General features: G+C 33.8%; 2 protein-coding genes and 1 long non-coding RNA gene across 3 annotated transcripts; 2 read left to right on the top strand and 1 right to left on the bottom strand.

Moving 5' to 3' along the window:
- Positions 1–1724: 1724 nt before the first annotated feature.
- On the bottom strand, positions 1725–7810 carry LOC105338139 (dynein regulatory complex subunit 2). Its single transcript, XM_066078067.1, has 10 exons — positions 7759–7810; positions 5405–5578; positions 4966–5218; positions 4610–4833; positions 4032–4229; positions 3811–3888; positions 3577–3717; positions 3301–3453; positions 2934–3151; positions 1725–2674 (listed from the first exon to the last, which is right to left on the bottom strand). Exons 2-10 carry the CDS (start codon positions 5546–5548, stop codon positions 2578–2580), a joined length of 1506 nt encoding a protein of 501 aa, XP_065934139.1. The 5' UTR covers positions 5549–5578; positions 7759–7810; the 3' UTR covers positions 1725–2577.
- Positions 2571–3085, top strand: LOC136273528 (uncharacterized). The gene is made up of 2 exons (XR_010711689.1): positions 2571–2701; positions 2846–3085. It is a non-coding gene; the product is annotated as an uncharacterized lncRNA (long non-coding RNA).
- Positions 7811–7943: 133 nt separating the features above from the next.
- Positions 7944–15443, top strand: LOC105338128 (dynein regulatory complex subunit 2). Its single transcript, XM_034481368.2, has 10 exons — positions 7944–8084; positions 8658–8827; positions 9082–9334; positions 9805–10028; positions 10208–10405; positions 10493–10570; positions 10790–10930; positions 12653–12805; positions 13662–13879; positions 15180–15443. Exons 2-10 carry the CDS (start codon positions 8660–8662, stop codon positions 15274–15276), a joined length of 1530 nt encoding a protein of 509 aa, XP_034337259.2. The 5' UTR covers positions 7944–8084; positions 8658–8659; the 3' UTR covers positions 15277–15443.

The following is a 15443-nucleotide window of genomic DNA, read 5'->3' as shown; positions in this document are numbered from 1 at the left end:
AAAAAAATTCATACCCAAATCTGCTCTTTACACAAGTCAACACTTGTATTGTATATTCATATAAATGCCAATAATATCAGTTCATTTTTCCACAAAACAAGAAATAATCATTCTGCGTTTAATATCCACTTCTTATTTATTAGTATTATTTATGTAATACATTTAACAATGAAATGCTTTCTTTGTTGATTCATACGGGGTATGATTAAAGGTGGCAAAATTGCAGAAAAATTAAAAGGTTTTGCAACTTTTTCTGCAATGATCGACACCTTCATAACCCGGATTAATATCATCAAAGAAAGAATTTTATTGTTTATATTTACATCTTTTTTAAACAAACTAATAAATTGATTGTAAAAAGTAATTTTAATTCACTAAATTACTGTTATGTACATCAGTACAGCTTAAGGAAAAAGTTAAATCGTCTCCAATGGAAATTTGAGTCTTACATTGTAATGATTTTTTCGTGCAGTTCGTAATTTTTCTTAGGTCGCTGTAGGTTTCGACCAATCGTTAAACGGGGCGTGTAGATTTCAGTCTGGCTGCTTCTTATATGAATTAGCTATAAGTTTATAAGAGGGAATCATACTCGGTATATCTAAATGATATATAAATAGTGCCTGATTGGGAGAGTAACAGTTGAAATTGACATCCCTCTTCGCGCTTCGCGTCGGTTGACAGTGCTTTTCTCGGGAGTGTCAATTTCAGTTGTTTTATGCTATCTCTTATACAATGCTTAGAAATTGTCCTGAACGTATAAAAATGTTTTCAATTTGTGAACTGATCTTAGTTATTTGTCAAAACACTTTCACCCAATGAAAATGTTCATTTTCTTTTCAACGTACTAATCACTGTCTGTTTTCATTTATTAGGAGGATGTTCGATCAAAAATTCTGGTCAAAGTTTATCGATAAAAATGAAATCAAACTTAGGGAGACCTCATTATTTTTGTTTTTTGTGAAATAAATATGAAATTCTCATTAATAAACTTCAACCCCAAGTATTATATCTTTAGATCTACATGTAATGGTATGTGCTTAAAAATACGTTTGAATTCTGTGACACCAGCTGCTGGTGTTGTGGTTCTGCATACCCATTTCGATCCGCGAAAAGCAAGCATCCGTAACAGGAATAATTCTTTGTTAAAACGATTAAGGAAGGACAAGTTAAGGAGGGATCATTGCAATCTAATACGAAGGCAGTGTTGGACTTTCTTGAAAATTAAGGTGGTATGGAACATTTGTAGATATTTACGTGGATAAAAAGTACATTATAATCAAAATACTTTTATTGTTTCAGAATTTTCAAATTTTTGCAATATTTCACCTAAAAAAGAATTGTCAAAAATTTTTGGAAAGGTAAAAATCATAAAAGCCCTAGTGGGATTCCAACTCACCACTTACAAATTTGTAGTTTACGCTCTGACCCATTGTGCTATGCTGTTAGGTATCAATTTTGTGAAAGAAAAAATTATAAAATTATACACGTACTTGATTTTATTATTGATTTTATTATTTCGATAGGAAGTACGTCACAATATGAAGGTGTCCCATACCACCTTAAAGGGATCAAACCATATAAAAATTGAATATCTCTTCAAATGAATAAATGTGTTCACAGTTGTATTATAATTTCTTTTGCATTTAGTAGAGTGGAAAGAAATGGTGTTAGTATCATATCACAACAAACTTTGAGGTGCAAAAACACAATAGACCCACAAATTCTTTTCCCTTCTTTAATAGGATATGGAATCATTATTAGTAGTGTAGTATTACATGTAAAGTATAAAACCACGTCAACACAGACACAACAACAATAAATAAAACAGGTAAATAAACAAGCCAGGTACATGAGCCAGTCCCGTGTAGGGTCGATAGCGGCAAGAGAGTATTCACACAGTGGCGATCAGTCCAAAACATGGCAAGATTTATACAAGCGGTAAAAACAACTCCGCACAGAGCATGCAGCAAACAAACCAGAATTAGCATTATACATGTAAATCTTTAGTGAATAACGCAAAGTTTTGTAAAAATCATAAACTGCTTGTCAAAACCTTAAGCTCTTTTTGGAGCAAATTAGGTCCTATAATTCTGAATAAATTCTACAGTAAACACAATAGATGAAATAAAATCAATTATGTGGAATATGATTGCTTTGTTTGGCACAGTGCAATGTAAAATACTGTATATATCAAATATTGTTTAGGAATACTGATTCATTGTACTGTTATAAAACAGTGGCAAGAACATTATGCAGACTTGGTGTAAATTGACCTACTACAGTATAGTTCTAACTATATACATTACAGGTGAACACAATATTACATTAAGTGTTTGATTGTTATCCTAATACTTGGCATTTATTGACAACTGAGATTTTATTTCCTGTATTTATCACTGTATAAATACATAACAATCATTATGTTTATCACTGTATACATAGTATGTATTGATCAATTTAACACGTCAAAGGCTCCTGATACACAACCAAAAAATATATAGATAGCAGTTAACAATACAGAGTTTAACCAGGAATGGCCCACAAGTTTACTAGACATCGATACAAAACAGAATCAAATCATGACGGCAGTATATTCTTGACTGCATGGGAAGCCTCTATTACCGTCTGAGCGACTGGGCGCCGAATTCTGGGGTCAGTTACTGGGACATTCAATCTGAAAGTAAAAGAAAACAATCTCCATGTATGTATACATGCGTTTATCAATTTGATAGTAAAATGATAAAATCATAGATAAGTATATATAGATATGCACTAAATCAAATCTTCTCTATTGTATGAAAAGGTCAATTTTTGCTTAATATCATTCTTAATATATTACATGTAGATTTACAATATGGCCTGAGCCCATTGTATAATTGAGAAATAGCAGAGACATGTTCTGGTAACCCTCTGTGATGAATCCCTCTACTCACTTGACATTGGTCTTGTTGTTGACGATGAAGAGCGGGTTGACCTGTGAGAGGATCTCGTCGTTGACCGAGATTCCGTCGAGATACTGCTTGAGCAGCGTCCGGAGCTGCTGGTTCTCTACCATCATTCCCTGCTTCTCTTTCTCCAGGGCCAATTTGTCCAGGCTGACCTTGTTAAATCTCTTCCAGAAGTTCTCCAGGGTACTGTACTCATGCATCACCTGCCATACAAGTTTTTCAGCTTTTTAGAATTATGTTGCCTAGTCATAATACTGAAGTACTCAGAAAGGAATATTTTTTGTGAAATGAAAATACATGTATTATTATTGTGAGTTAAATCACAAAACCATGAATAAGATGTATTTCTTACAGTCACCAGAGCCTCGTTTGGAGCCTCTAACACAGCAGCATTCACATCGTTCTGCTCCTCTTGAGTCAAGGAAGAGGCATAGAAGGGTAACACTTTCTCCTCCTCTGTCTCAAACTTGCGACAAATCTCACCAAGTTTCATTATGCATTGTAGCTACAACAACAAAACATTCCATTTAATGATTTTTGATATGGTTAACTGGGTAATTACCTTTTATCACCGTGAAGATGTTTTCTGTGTACATAATGTTTAATAAGGTCTGATAGAAATGCTTACCTTTTCAATGTTTCTCTTCAGCTCTTTGATTGCTGAATTACTCTCCAGTGTGAGTTTTGTGAGTTTGTCTCTTTCTCCATCTCGAAGCTTGTTCATCTGGGATTTTAAATGCTGGAAATGTGCCAACATTTTCTCTCTCTCCTAAAACAGGTTAATATATACATTTAATAAGGAAGTTGACAGAAAAATTAAATCCCAAATAAAATGTATTTACACCAAGAATGAGACACTTGCCTCCTTCAGCTGTCGATTTCTTTCTTCACATTCTTTGGCATTGGACGCCATTTTTGATTTCAATTGAGCAATTTGTTCCTGAAGAAAGAAATTTCAATACATGTAATATGACAAATAAGAAGGAAGAAATGTTGATACATTACTAAAATTTTCTTAAAAACAAAAATATGTTATTCCAATGAATAAATGCATCCATCTCAAAACACAAACAGTCAACCTACTGATATGCGAGTGAGTTTGCGCATCTGAGCATCAATTTCCTGGGCAGAGTCGTCATCCTTTGCTTTGAGTTCCTCGAACGCGAGTTTGCGGTCCTGGTTGTTTTCCTGGTACATCTTGAGCGCGTTGCTGAACTCCTTCCAGTAAAACTCGAGCTTATCCTGCAGCGTGTGGTGGAGGCCATGCTTCTCCTCCATGTGCTGAAACATACATTCAAAATTCATGAGTTCATCTTAACCTAGTTCTCTTAATACACTATTATTTAATGTCTTATTGAGTAGAATATTATTTATAAGTCAGTTACAATCAAAAAAATCTACAGAACTACAGCAAAATGGAGATTTGCAAGAGAAAAGTAGCCAATACCAACTTCCAACTCCCACACCAGGATTTAACTCATTTAATAAAATAATCTCAATCAAATGAACATGGGAACTCATTCTTTACTTTTGTTTAAGATCTAATAAATGAGAATTCTTCTTTTGCTCCACATGCATCATGATAATATAATTGATTTAAAATGGCTGGTTTGGGTTTTCTTTGTGCACTGTTTACCACAGCAGAGTAATATACAACATACTTTATTTCTAATTTCATCAGTCATGCTCTGGAATTCTGACTTGGCCTCATTCTCCTTGTCCTGGAAGTTCTGTTCCATGGCAAACAAGATGTCTGCGATGTCGTTCATCTCGACGTTGTGCTGGTCGATCATGATGGCGCGCTCCGTGTCAAACTCCTCATGGATCACCTCCAGCTCCTCCTCATACTCCTGTTGGAGGCTCTGGATCCTCAGCTTCTGCTGGTCTACAATCAAGGTCAGTCAAAGGTGGTATCATACAGCACATTATGTGTCACTTCTACTACAGGGAGATCAGAAATCAGAGAGAGAGAGAGACAGACAGACAGACAGACAGAGACAGACAAAGGTGTACAAACCTATAAGACCATCAACATTCTGTAAATGAGCCCTCAGTGCCATTGAGTATTGTTCATCAGCCTCCTGGAGATCCTTTGCCAATGATTTAATGGTGGCATCCTTCCTGTCTACGATCCTCTCAAATGTCTGACTCAGAATTTCCAGGTCCTTCTTCAGTTCCTTAGATTTGTTCTCTCTCATGATGTTTCTCCATTGGTGGTTTAGTTTGTTGATGTTAAACTTTGTCGCTCTTTCTTCTTTTGCTAATTTATCCTATTTTGTAAAGAAATATGTTATAGAATTAACATATATTGGTACATGAATATACTGTAAGAATCCCTGGCCAGTGAACCAAAACTTGTGAACATGCAGATAACATCACATTCTGTTAAAAAATATTGTGCATTCAAACTTGAAAGAACTATTATTGCTTATTGGTAAATGCCTAGATTTTCACACCTTTAAAAACTGTGTCAGCATATCCTCCTTTTTCTTTTTCAGTTCCTCCTCGGCGAGGTTCTTCTGTTCCTCGTATGCCAATCTCTCCTCCTCTGTCATCTTGGAAAGTTTGCCAGACTTCTTCCCCTTCTTTTTTGGTCCCATATTTATTGGATTTTATGGTAGACCTACTTTCTGAAATAAAAGTGACAATAAAAATCATGTACTAATATTTCCAAATAAAGGTAAGGTTTGCCGTTACATGGAGATAACTCACAGATTTTCATTATGACGCAACACCCTCTACCTTTTATTTCAGCTCTGACATCAAAATTTATATAACATCATAACTGATTTAATTTTTTTTTATATAGCGTGATTTTGACGTTTCATTGAAAAAATAACAGGACATAAGCATTTTATCAATTTTCACAAAAACAAAGTCCGCATCATATGGTTTTGAATAGTGTTTTAGAAACATCAGATTACATGTATACTAAGATAAGTTTTTCTACATACTAGTAGTCCAAAATCAAAAGTTTGGTTGCATTTTATTCTATTTTTAAAAAGTTCATTAGAAATTTTTAAAAATGAATCATGACATGAATTGTGACATTATTTTCGAACATATTAAGAGTAAATAACCCCCAAATTAGTGACAAAATGTACCGGTATATATTTTCACAAAATTATTTACAATTCTTCAACATGAAAATTTGAAATCATGAATTTTGACCTTTTTTTAGTTCTAATACAGGTGAGGTCCAGCAAAATCATTTGAATTTCATGAAAAGAAGACTTTAGTATAGTGAACAAAATGGTAAGTATTAACTTTGGTACAATTCCTAAAAATGTAAGCCTCCATAAAGGAATAACAATGTTTATCATTATTTCTGCAGTATAAAATTTTCAAACAAATAAAAAATTGTCTGTTGTTATTTTATTACATCTGATAATGGTAAATAAATCTAGAAGGTATATATGTATGAATGTTATCAATTAAATTGGAGTAGAAACTAGTTCAAAGCAGGTCATAAAACTAATGAGAAAGCAATTTACTCCAATTAATAGTACTCTATTAGAATTGGTAAAGCAATTCAGTCCACATGTATGGCCTATAAGATCTATAGACAATTAAGATAAGGCGCAAAAGGAGGCATAAAACTTTTTTCGAGGATCCTTATAAACATGCATGCACTGTAAAAAAATATAGTACGTCCAAAGTTATTGTTTCTGTCACTATTTGACATTAGAGAGGTTGAGATTTCAAACGTGTACGGGTGCGTGTACGTGAATTAGGGGAATCACCTAAATTCTTCGCGTATTACGTCATCAGTTTTTGTGACGACATGGTTTCTACACATTCTCTAAACTTGTAAGTCAAACGTGTAGCTTTCTACAACAAATAAAATCGTATTGATGAGTGAATGTATTTTTGTAATACATTATATAGATTTTTAAACTTCATTTGCATGAAAATTGATAAGAAATTTACCATTTATTTGGAATTAACTAAATAAATTCATGTCACAAAACTGCGTTGATGTACGTAAACGTTTATATCCTACAAGTTAAAAAATCTCAACTGATAAATTACAAAAACGTGTATGTGTACTTTTGACACACGTACACATTTTAAATCTCAACCTCTCTAGAATTTAATGAACTTAAATATCATAATACCTGTCAATTAAGTACATTTTAAATTGATGAAAGGGAAAAATCCAAGATTTCTTTATTTACACATAATCTGATTTTAGTGGGGGAAACCCAATAACTTATTGAGATTTACATTAATAATGTTGACACCTTTTCTCTATTTGGATCTAGAGGGACATCTTGCACAATCTTTTATTAATGCAGGGTTATATTTTATGTCGTTTGCAATGCAAAATCCCCAAATACTTTTTTAAATTTAGCCATGTATTGAAACCTGACAATATAGACGATGCATTTCAAAGAAGAAATTTTTGGATTTTTTTTTTTAACAAACATCGTTTGAACCCTGAGGTAAAAATTTTATGGCCTGCATAAACAAACGCCTGGCATGACCGTATCTATCATAAAGTTTTGTAGGATATACACATCGCAAGGTTGCTGAAGCCTTCAAATCCATTTAACTGTATCTATTTCTTTAAGATATCGTATGTATTAAGATCGGAATATGAAGATCACAGAAAACCCATCAAAATAGTCCAAATTTCCTCTACACATGATATGCAATAACTTTCATACGAGGATTTGCAGTCAACTACAATGATGCTATGCTTAATCATATCATAAATATATATCACATAGTTTGTGGTTTGTTATCAGCAATTGGATCAATACCTTATCAGGTAAGAGAAATGATAAAATCGTGATTACAATACTACCTCAATAAGATCTCGTTTGAGTAAACACCATGGATACAATATACAAGATCGCTAAAACGTTTGATAAAATGTTAAAGTTTAAAATGAACATTAAAAACAAAACTTTTCCGGATTACATTCCTTTCATAAAAAAGGCATTTGAGATTTTGTTTCGAATGACTGGGAAGTATTTATTACATAATTTTAGCCATATTGTGACCAAGGATTTACAAAACATCAATATCATATTCAGATTGTCAATTTTACACTTTATTTTTCTTGAGGACGTTCAAGCGTCTTAACGATTCAGACTTTTTGTTACTAAGCGTAACAAACCAAAAATACAGGTAATTTAGTTTTACATATTAAGGTAATTTACGAATTCTGTTACAAAAATGAGATCATTAAAAAGATTTGATTAAGTTTAAAGATGTATGTTGACAAGACATCACTAAATCCCCCCGATGTTCTTTGTGATATGCTTTCGAAAAGCTACAAAGGGCACCTGCTCTATACTCATTAGTAAACACTCTATCAGATAATCAGAATTTGAACCCTTCATAAGCTTGAACGTACAATGAATGTTGTTTATTGTTTCATTTTCTGCAATGGTTGGGTAACAATAACCGGGATTTTTCTACATATTTGGTACTATACATTTGTCCTACATGCAGTGTAAAATCGATGTACTTTTTACATGTTTGAAAGCAATACTTAAATTTACATATAATAATAAGACTTTACCCATCTCAGTATTTTTTAATTATATCACACACTTGAAGAGAAATATTTTTTAAAATTGCATGTGACTTATAGCAAACTTAAAAGCTAATTGTCAATTATGTACATGTTAGCACTGTGTTTATCAACAGTGAAATTAATTCTTTATTAAAATTATAGATAACGTATTTTTCACACAGACATGGCGAAGGGTGGTAAGAAGAGTGGGAAGAAGAAGGGGGGTAAGAAGAAGTCGAGCAAGTTAGCCAATATGACGGAGGAAGAGAGAATCGCTTATGAAGAACAGAAAGCCTTGGCAGAGGAGGAACTGAGGAAAAAGAAGGAGAACATGCTCACCCAGTTCTTAAAGGTGAAAACTACTAAGTTACAACATACTAAATAATGTATCAAATATGGAAAAATGTTTTTATTTGATGCAGTGGATGTGTTATACTGATATTAAACGAGTTAAGAAATAACCTGCTTAAAAGTTATAAGCAGGAGAGCAATATCTTATTCATCTATTGATAAAAATCATTGACTGAAAGCAAGAAGTGTATAAATGTACATCAATTAATGCATGATACTTATGTGCATGTGCAATATATTACCGGTATATTACAGGATAAACTGACAAAAGAAGAGAGATCAACAAAGTTTAACATCAACAAACTAAATCACCAGTGGAGAAACATAATGAGAGAGAACAAATCCAAGGAACTGAAGAAAGATCTGGAAATTCTGAGTCAAACGTTTGAGAGGATTGTTGACAGGAAGGATGCCACCATTAAGGCTCTTGCAAAGGATCTCCAGGAGGCTGATGAACAATACTCAATGGCACTAAGGGCTCACTTACAGAGTACAGACAATCTCATAGGTGTGTTCCTTGTAATGTCAACACAACATTCTACACACTTTAAGTTATTGCCATCCCATTTGTTGAGAGCATCATATACAAGCATTTGTACCTTACATGAATTCAAACTGAAATTTACTTGAAAAAAGAACTCATTTGAATTTCATGTGAGTAAATCTCATGTAATATTTACATTAAGGAAAGTTCATGTTAAGAGCTTATACGGTAATTTAATTTTGTGATATGTCTTACTTAAAAAAGTTTCATGTGGAATTGTCACAAGTAAAATTCTTGTGAAAATTTCATGATATTCTCATGTATGCCCTATCTAAATGAGGGACAATTGGATGTATTCAAATTAAAGGTAAATTTGAATAATGGTAGACTTCATATTGGAATAGTTATTTTTTATACTGTTAAAAAATTTTCCCCTGAAGTAAAGTGGTATAGATTTTCAATGCTGATGTAATTTGGGTTAAATCAATATCCAGATCAACACAAGAGCCGGATCGAGTTCCTCCGGAGGCAGTACGATGATGAGCTGGCTGTGATCACGGAGGAGTTTGATACGGAGCGAGCTATCATGTTGGACCAGCACAGCCGGGAAACGAACGAGATATCCGACATCCTCTTTGCCATGGACCAGAACTTTCAGGAGCGAGAGAGGGAGGCAAAGTCTGACTTTCAGAGTTTGGTGGATGAGATTCGGAATAAAGTAATTATTTCTTCTTCTTTTAAAGATATTCAGTTTGAATCATTTAATGGAATAAAGATTGGTTTTTATTGAAGGGTTTTTCTAGAGTAACTGTTTTAATTTGTATTACAAATGTATTTCCCTACTATCATTGTTTTTTATAAAAGTTTTACTAATAAAACGTTTGATTTACTCTGTAGGATATGGAGGAAATGCATGGTTTGCGACATCAGCTGACAGAAAAATTCAACTTCTACTGGAATGCATTTGAGCAAGCTCGTAAAAACTACCAAGAGAATAATGCAGAGAGGAAAGCTGCCTTTGAAGAATTGAAGGAGAAGGATGATAAGTCTGCACAAGAAATTGACTTTCAAATGAGAAAGCTACAGAGGATTTCTGTAAGAATCATGATGTCTGTGACTCTACCTCAACCCTGGCTTAATTATTTTGATTTACCTGTCTACAATATGTAATTATTTTTGCAGGAAAATATTGCACAACTTAAATCTAAAATGGCATCAAATGCGAAGGAGAATGAACAAAGGAACAGATCCATAAAAGAGGTCAGATGTAGTGTCTTATTTGTCTACTTTGATTACTAATTTACCTCTTTGTATATCAGTGTATAGTACATGTACTTCAAAGTTTTAGCTCAAAAAATGACTACTATTTATATATCTACTATATTAGAAAAACTTAATATTGTAAGAATAAGCATTTTTTGTTAAATTGGCAAGTGGCTTTATTTGTTTAGTAATTCATTACTGAGCTCTTTTTTGTAGGAAAGGGAGAGAATGCTGGCCCACCTCCAGGATTTAAAGGCAGAGATGAACAAACTAAGAGACGGAGAGCGAGCAAAGCTTACCAAGATGACCGTTGAAAGCAACACTGCCATCAAAACTATGAAATCCAAAGTGGAAAAAGTATGTTTGGTCAAGATTAATGTAGAAAGTAACCAAAAATTTTGTCATTTCATCATTTTTTATATAGCAGAAATTGTTTTTATATCCTTTTTTTGTTTTTATATCTGCTTTTTGCTTTGATTTAGTTATTAAGGTAAACCTTAAATTGCAATGTAAGTTACGGATGTAGTAAGCATTCAATATTTCACGTTATGATCTATACACGGATCATTATGGCAATTGTTACAATATTGCCACATTTCCACACTAAATGTAATACATGTTAGGACACACAGTTCTACATCATCTGGCTAAATTTCATACAATTTATTTCCAGATCACTTAATGGCTGAATGTAATACAACAATATTTCCAGCACTAAGATATTAAATAATACACAATTTTAATATCACACTGATTAATGTAATGGAACATACATGTATTACAAAATGACATATAAAGTACCCAGTATACTAGTAAATAGTCAATTAGGTCTCTAATATTCAATGTATATAAACATGTAATAACTTTTTCCATTGTTTTCAGTATTTGAGATAAGTTTCACTTAATATTACAAAAGTAGTTGAAACAACTTTTCATTAAAAGAACAGTCACTGTGGAATATTTCATGTTAAAAAAATCCATATTCAATCTGTATTTCAATCTATTCACTGCAGAATTATAGATTCTCTCCAACATTGGCTTTGATACATGTGCATGTTATTTCCATAATGATAGTGCTAAATGTAATGTAAAATATTTTGATTTTACTGAAATGATGTACAGTATCTATAAATATTTGATATTTTTACATTTCTACACATATATCACACCAGATAAACAAATATGTGTGAATCCCTACACATAACTTCATTATTTTGAGCATTTTTTTGTATCTTCACATTGCACCATTTTTTTGCAATATGTCCACATTCAGTATAATTTGTATTGTATCCACATTACTTCAGTAATTTTAACATCTACCACTACACTTTGTTTTACCGGGTACACAGTATATTGTAATACATGTATATGCATTTTCGTGTAAATTGAGTAATTTATATGAAGTTACAAATCCATGCATGTCCAAGCCTTTACATGTACACGGCACACTTTTATGATTGTAAATGTTCAGCTGTCCTATACAGTAAAGAACCTTGTTTTTGTGAAGGTTGACTCCAACATGTCCTTCCAGTAAGTATGAACCAATGCCTCAAAATGTTTGACTCATTTGCTTGTGCTCACAAGTTTGAATTGTTTTTGTTAAAAATCGTTGTTTCTGATTGGTGCCAGTTGCTGGCTTTACATGATGATACTTTTGATGATATATCAGGTGATTAACCAACTTATACCGACTGTTTTGTGTTGGTTATACATGTATTCTGTTTGTTTTGTTTGTTGGGGTTGTGTACAGCAGGAAGACTAATAGCATTGCACCTCTCACTCACCTGTAATTATACATTGTGTACAGAATATATACTGATGTCAAAAGTGCAGCTGGGAGCTTTAGTGTTTCATGATATGCAGAAGCTTTTTCAATTCAATTGCAATTCAAATTGATGCAAAGTGCCAATTCTTTCAAATATTACTATACCTTCAATTTCTTTTCCCATAAATTAAAGATAAATGTTGATATGCTTTTATTAAAAAACAATTGTAGAGTTCTGATATTTCAGGTTCCAGTAATAGAATAATAGCATTACCGGTAATGGGAAAATTGTTAATTAACTGTTCCTAATTAAGGTGAAGAATGTAATAACAATGGCGGAAATGTGTCGACGCCTGGAGACGGAGGAGGAGAAAGTTCTGCCGTTTTACGCCTCCTCCCTCACAGAGGAAGAACAACAGGATGTGGAGGCAGCCATACAGGAACAGCCGTACGAAAAACTCTCACTGGTAGGTACTACGAAAAACTCTCACTGATAGGTACTTGTACTTTAGTCTACTCTAGCCAATGTTTTAACCTTTGTTTTCCAATCAAAACAATCCCATGAGAAAGGGTAGTAAATTAAGACACTGAAGAACTTTCTTATGTTGACGCATAAGCACTTTAGGCTTTGAAGTACTGGTGTGTTGCGATAATATAGAATATACCTTCATTGTAGGCTATGGACATTTATGTTGTAAAACATCAGCATTATTGGACTAATGTATCATTGTAGAGCCTATAAGGACTGTTTTGTTCTGATGCATCATTGTTGTAGACCTAGTAGGACTGTTATGGTCCTGATGCATCATTGTTGTAGGCCTAGTAGGACTGTTGTGGTCCTGATGCATCATTGTTGTAGGCCTAGTAGGACTGTTGTGGTCCTGATGCATCATTGTTGCAGGCCTAGTAGGACTGTTGTGGTCCTGATGCATCATTATTGTAGGCCTAGTAGGACTGTTGTGGTCCTGATGCATCATTGTTGCAGGCCTAGTAGGACTTGTTATTAGTTAACTTACATGATCAGTAGTTGACGTGTATCTATCATATAAGGTCAAGCACAATATATGTAATGATTTTACCGATTATATCTACCCAGTTGCCATTGTAGAAATTAAATAGCAACAGAACATTGAACAAGTGAAATAGGGTGCTGCAAAGATTTTTAAAGATTATTTAAATGGTGAAAATGATAATTTTGAAAAATTGGTTTAGATGTAGGACCACCTTTACATGATCTCATGATTGTAGATATATGAGAGATGTCTGAGATTAAATCAATGAATGGTACTTCTCATCAAATCAGAACTTTGTCCTAACTTTCAGATAATGCATGAGTTTACTTCCCTTGAGAACTTCTGGAAGCGCTTTAACAAGGTCACTTTGGACAAGTTGGCACTGGACAAGGAGAAGCAGACACTGGTCCAGGAGAACACACAGCTCCGCAGTCTGCTCAAACAGTACCTGGACGGAATCTCAGTCAACGACGAGATCCTGAGTCAGGTCAACCCCCTCCTGGTAGTCAACAACAGGACTAATGTCAAGTAAGCGCTGTAGTTGCAGTTAACTAATTTAATGTCAAGTTAGCCCTGTAGTTGCAGTAAGCTAGTTTAATGTCAAGTAAGCGCTGTAGTTGCAGTAAGCTAGTTTAATGTCAAGTAAGCGCTGTAGTTGCAGTAAACAAAGTTAATGTCTAGTAAGCACTGTTGTTGCAGTAAGCTAGTTTGATGTCAAGTAAGCGCTGTAGTTGCAGTAAACTAGTTTGATGTCAAGTAAGCACTGTGGTTGCAGTAAACTAGGTTATTGTCAAGTAAGCCCTGTTGTTGCAGTAAGCTAGTTTGATGTCAAGTAAGCACTGTTGTTGCAGTAAACTAGGTTATTGTCAAGTAAGCCCTGTTGTTGCAGTAAGCTAGTTTGATGTCAAGTAAGCACTGTTGTTGCAGTAAACTAGGTTATTGTCAAGTAAGCCCTGTTGTTGCAGTAAGCTAGTTTGATGTCAAGTAAGCACTGTGGTTGCAGTAAGCAAAGTTAATGTCAAGTAAGTTGTGTAGTTGCAGTAAACTAAGTTAATGTCAAGTAATTAAGTTGTGTAGTTGCAGTAAACTAGGTTATTGTCAAGTAAGCCCTGTTGTTGCAGTAAGCTAGTTTAATGTCATGTAAGCCCTGTAGTTGCAGTAAGCTAGTTTAATGTCATGTAAGCTCTGTAGTTGCAGAAAACTAGGTTAATGTCAAGTTGTGTAGTTACAGTAAACAAGGTTAATGTAAAGTAAGCCTTGTAGTTGCAGAAAAGCTAGTTTAATGTCATGTAAGCCCTGTAGTTGCAGTAAGCTAGTTTAATGTCATGTAAGCTCTGTAGTTGCAGAAAACTAGGTTAATGTCAAGTTGTGTAGTTACAGTAAACAAGGTTAATGTAAAGTATGCCCTGTTGTTGCAGAAAGCTAGTTTAATGTCATGTTAGCTCTGTAGTTGCTGTAAGCAAAGTTATTGTCAAGTAAGTTTTGTCTTAATGTCTTACAATAAGGTTAATGTCAAGTAATTATAAGTGGTGTAGTTACAATAAGTCAAGTGATGGAAACTAGGGACAGATAATAGTAGAATATTTGACCAGAGTGGTGTAGTTACAATAAGTCAAGTGATGGAAACTAGGGACAGATAATAGTTGAATATTTGACCAGAATACAGAAACTAGGGACAGATAATAGTAGAATATATGACCAGAAAGTCCTAATATTTCCATTTATCACACCTCTAAGCTGCGCAACTAAATGCGCAGATCAAATTATAGGACCGTCATCCTAAATTTAATTGAAATAAATTGGGTTAATGTTGTAGTTTTTGTTTCAGCTTGAATGTTCCTGTCAGCGACCCACGTGTCAGACGACCGGTCCCTCAGACGGTAGTGGAGGCGGCCACTCATTCCCGCCAACTCAAACTCACATGATGTCATCATCTGTAGATGACGTGTGGTTACATGTGATGGCTAATTTACAGTAGACTGGAATACAGTTGAATGAAGTTTCTGTCTACGCAAGACTATTGACAATATTTAACTTTAAAATTTGCATTTGTTTTACATAAAATCTAGTAAAATAAACTTTTTAAAATCAA

The sequence above is a fragment of the Magallana gigas genome, chromosome 3 (assembly GCF_963853765.1).
Source record: "Magallana gigas chromosome 3, xbMagGiga1.1, whole genome shotgun sequence".
Taxonomy (NCBI): Eukaryota; Metazoa; Mollusca; class Bivalvia; order Ostreida; family Ostreidae; genus Magallana; species Magallana gigas.
Note: the sequence above shows the minus strand (reverse complement) of the source record. Positions and strands in the feature narration are given on the sequence as shown.

Bases quoted from the DNA above. Each gene is read 5' to 3' on its own strand.
- LOC105338139 (XM_066078067.1), bottom strand. From the start codon at position 5,548: ATGGGACCAAAAAAGAAGGGGAAGAAGTCTGGCAAACTTTCCAAGATG. The intron at 3,889-4,031 runs GTAGGTTGACTG...TTCTTTCTTCAG, and splicing joins GCAAACTCACTCGCATATCA to GAACAAATTGCTCAATTGAA. The intron at 2,675-2,933 runs GTGAGTAGAGGG...TTTTACTTTCAG, and splicing joins AACAACAAGACCAATGTCAA to ATTGAATGTCCCAGTAACTG.
- LOC105338128 (XM_034481368.2), top strand. From the start codon at position 8,660: ATGGCGAAGGGTGGTAAGAAGAGTGGGAAGAAGAAGGGGGGTAAGAAG. The intron at 9,335-9,804 runs GTGTGTTCCTTG...ATCAATATCCAG, and splicing joins GAGTACAGACAATCTCATAG to ATCAACACAAGAGCCGGATC. The intron at 10,931-12,652 runs GTATGTTTGGTC...TTCCTAATTAAG, and splicing joins TGAAATCCAAAGTGGAAAAA to GTGAAGAATGTAATAACAAT.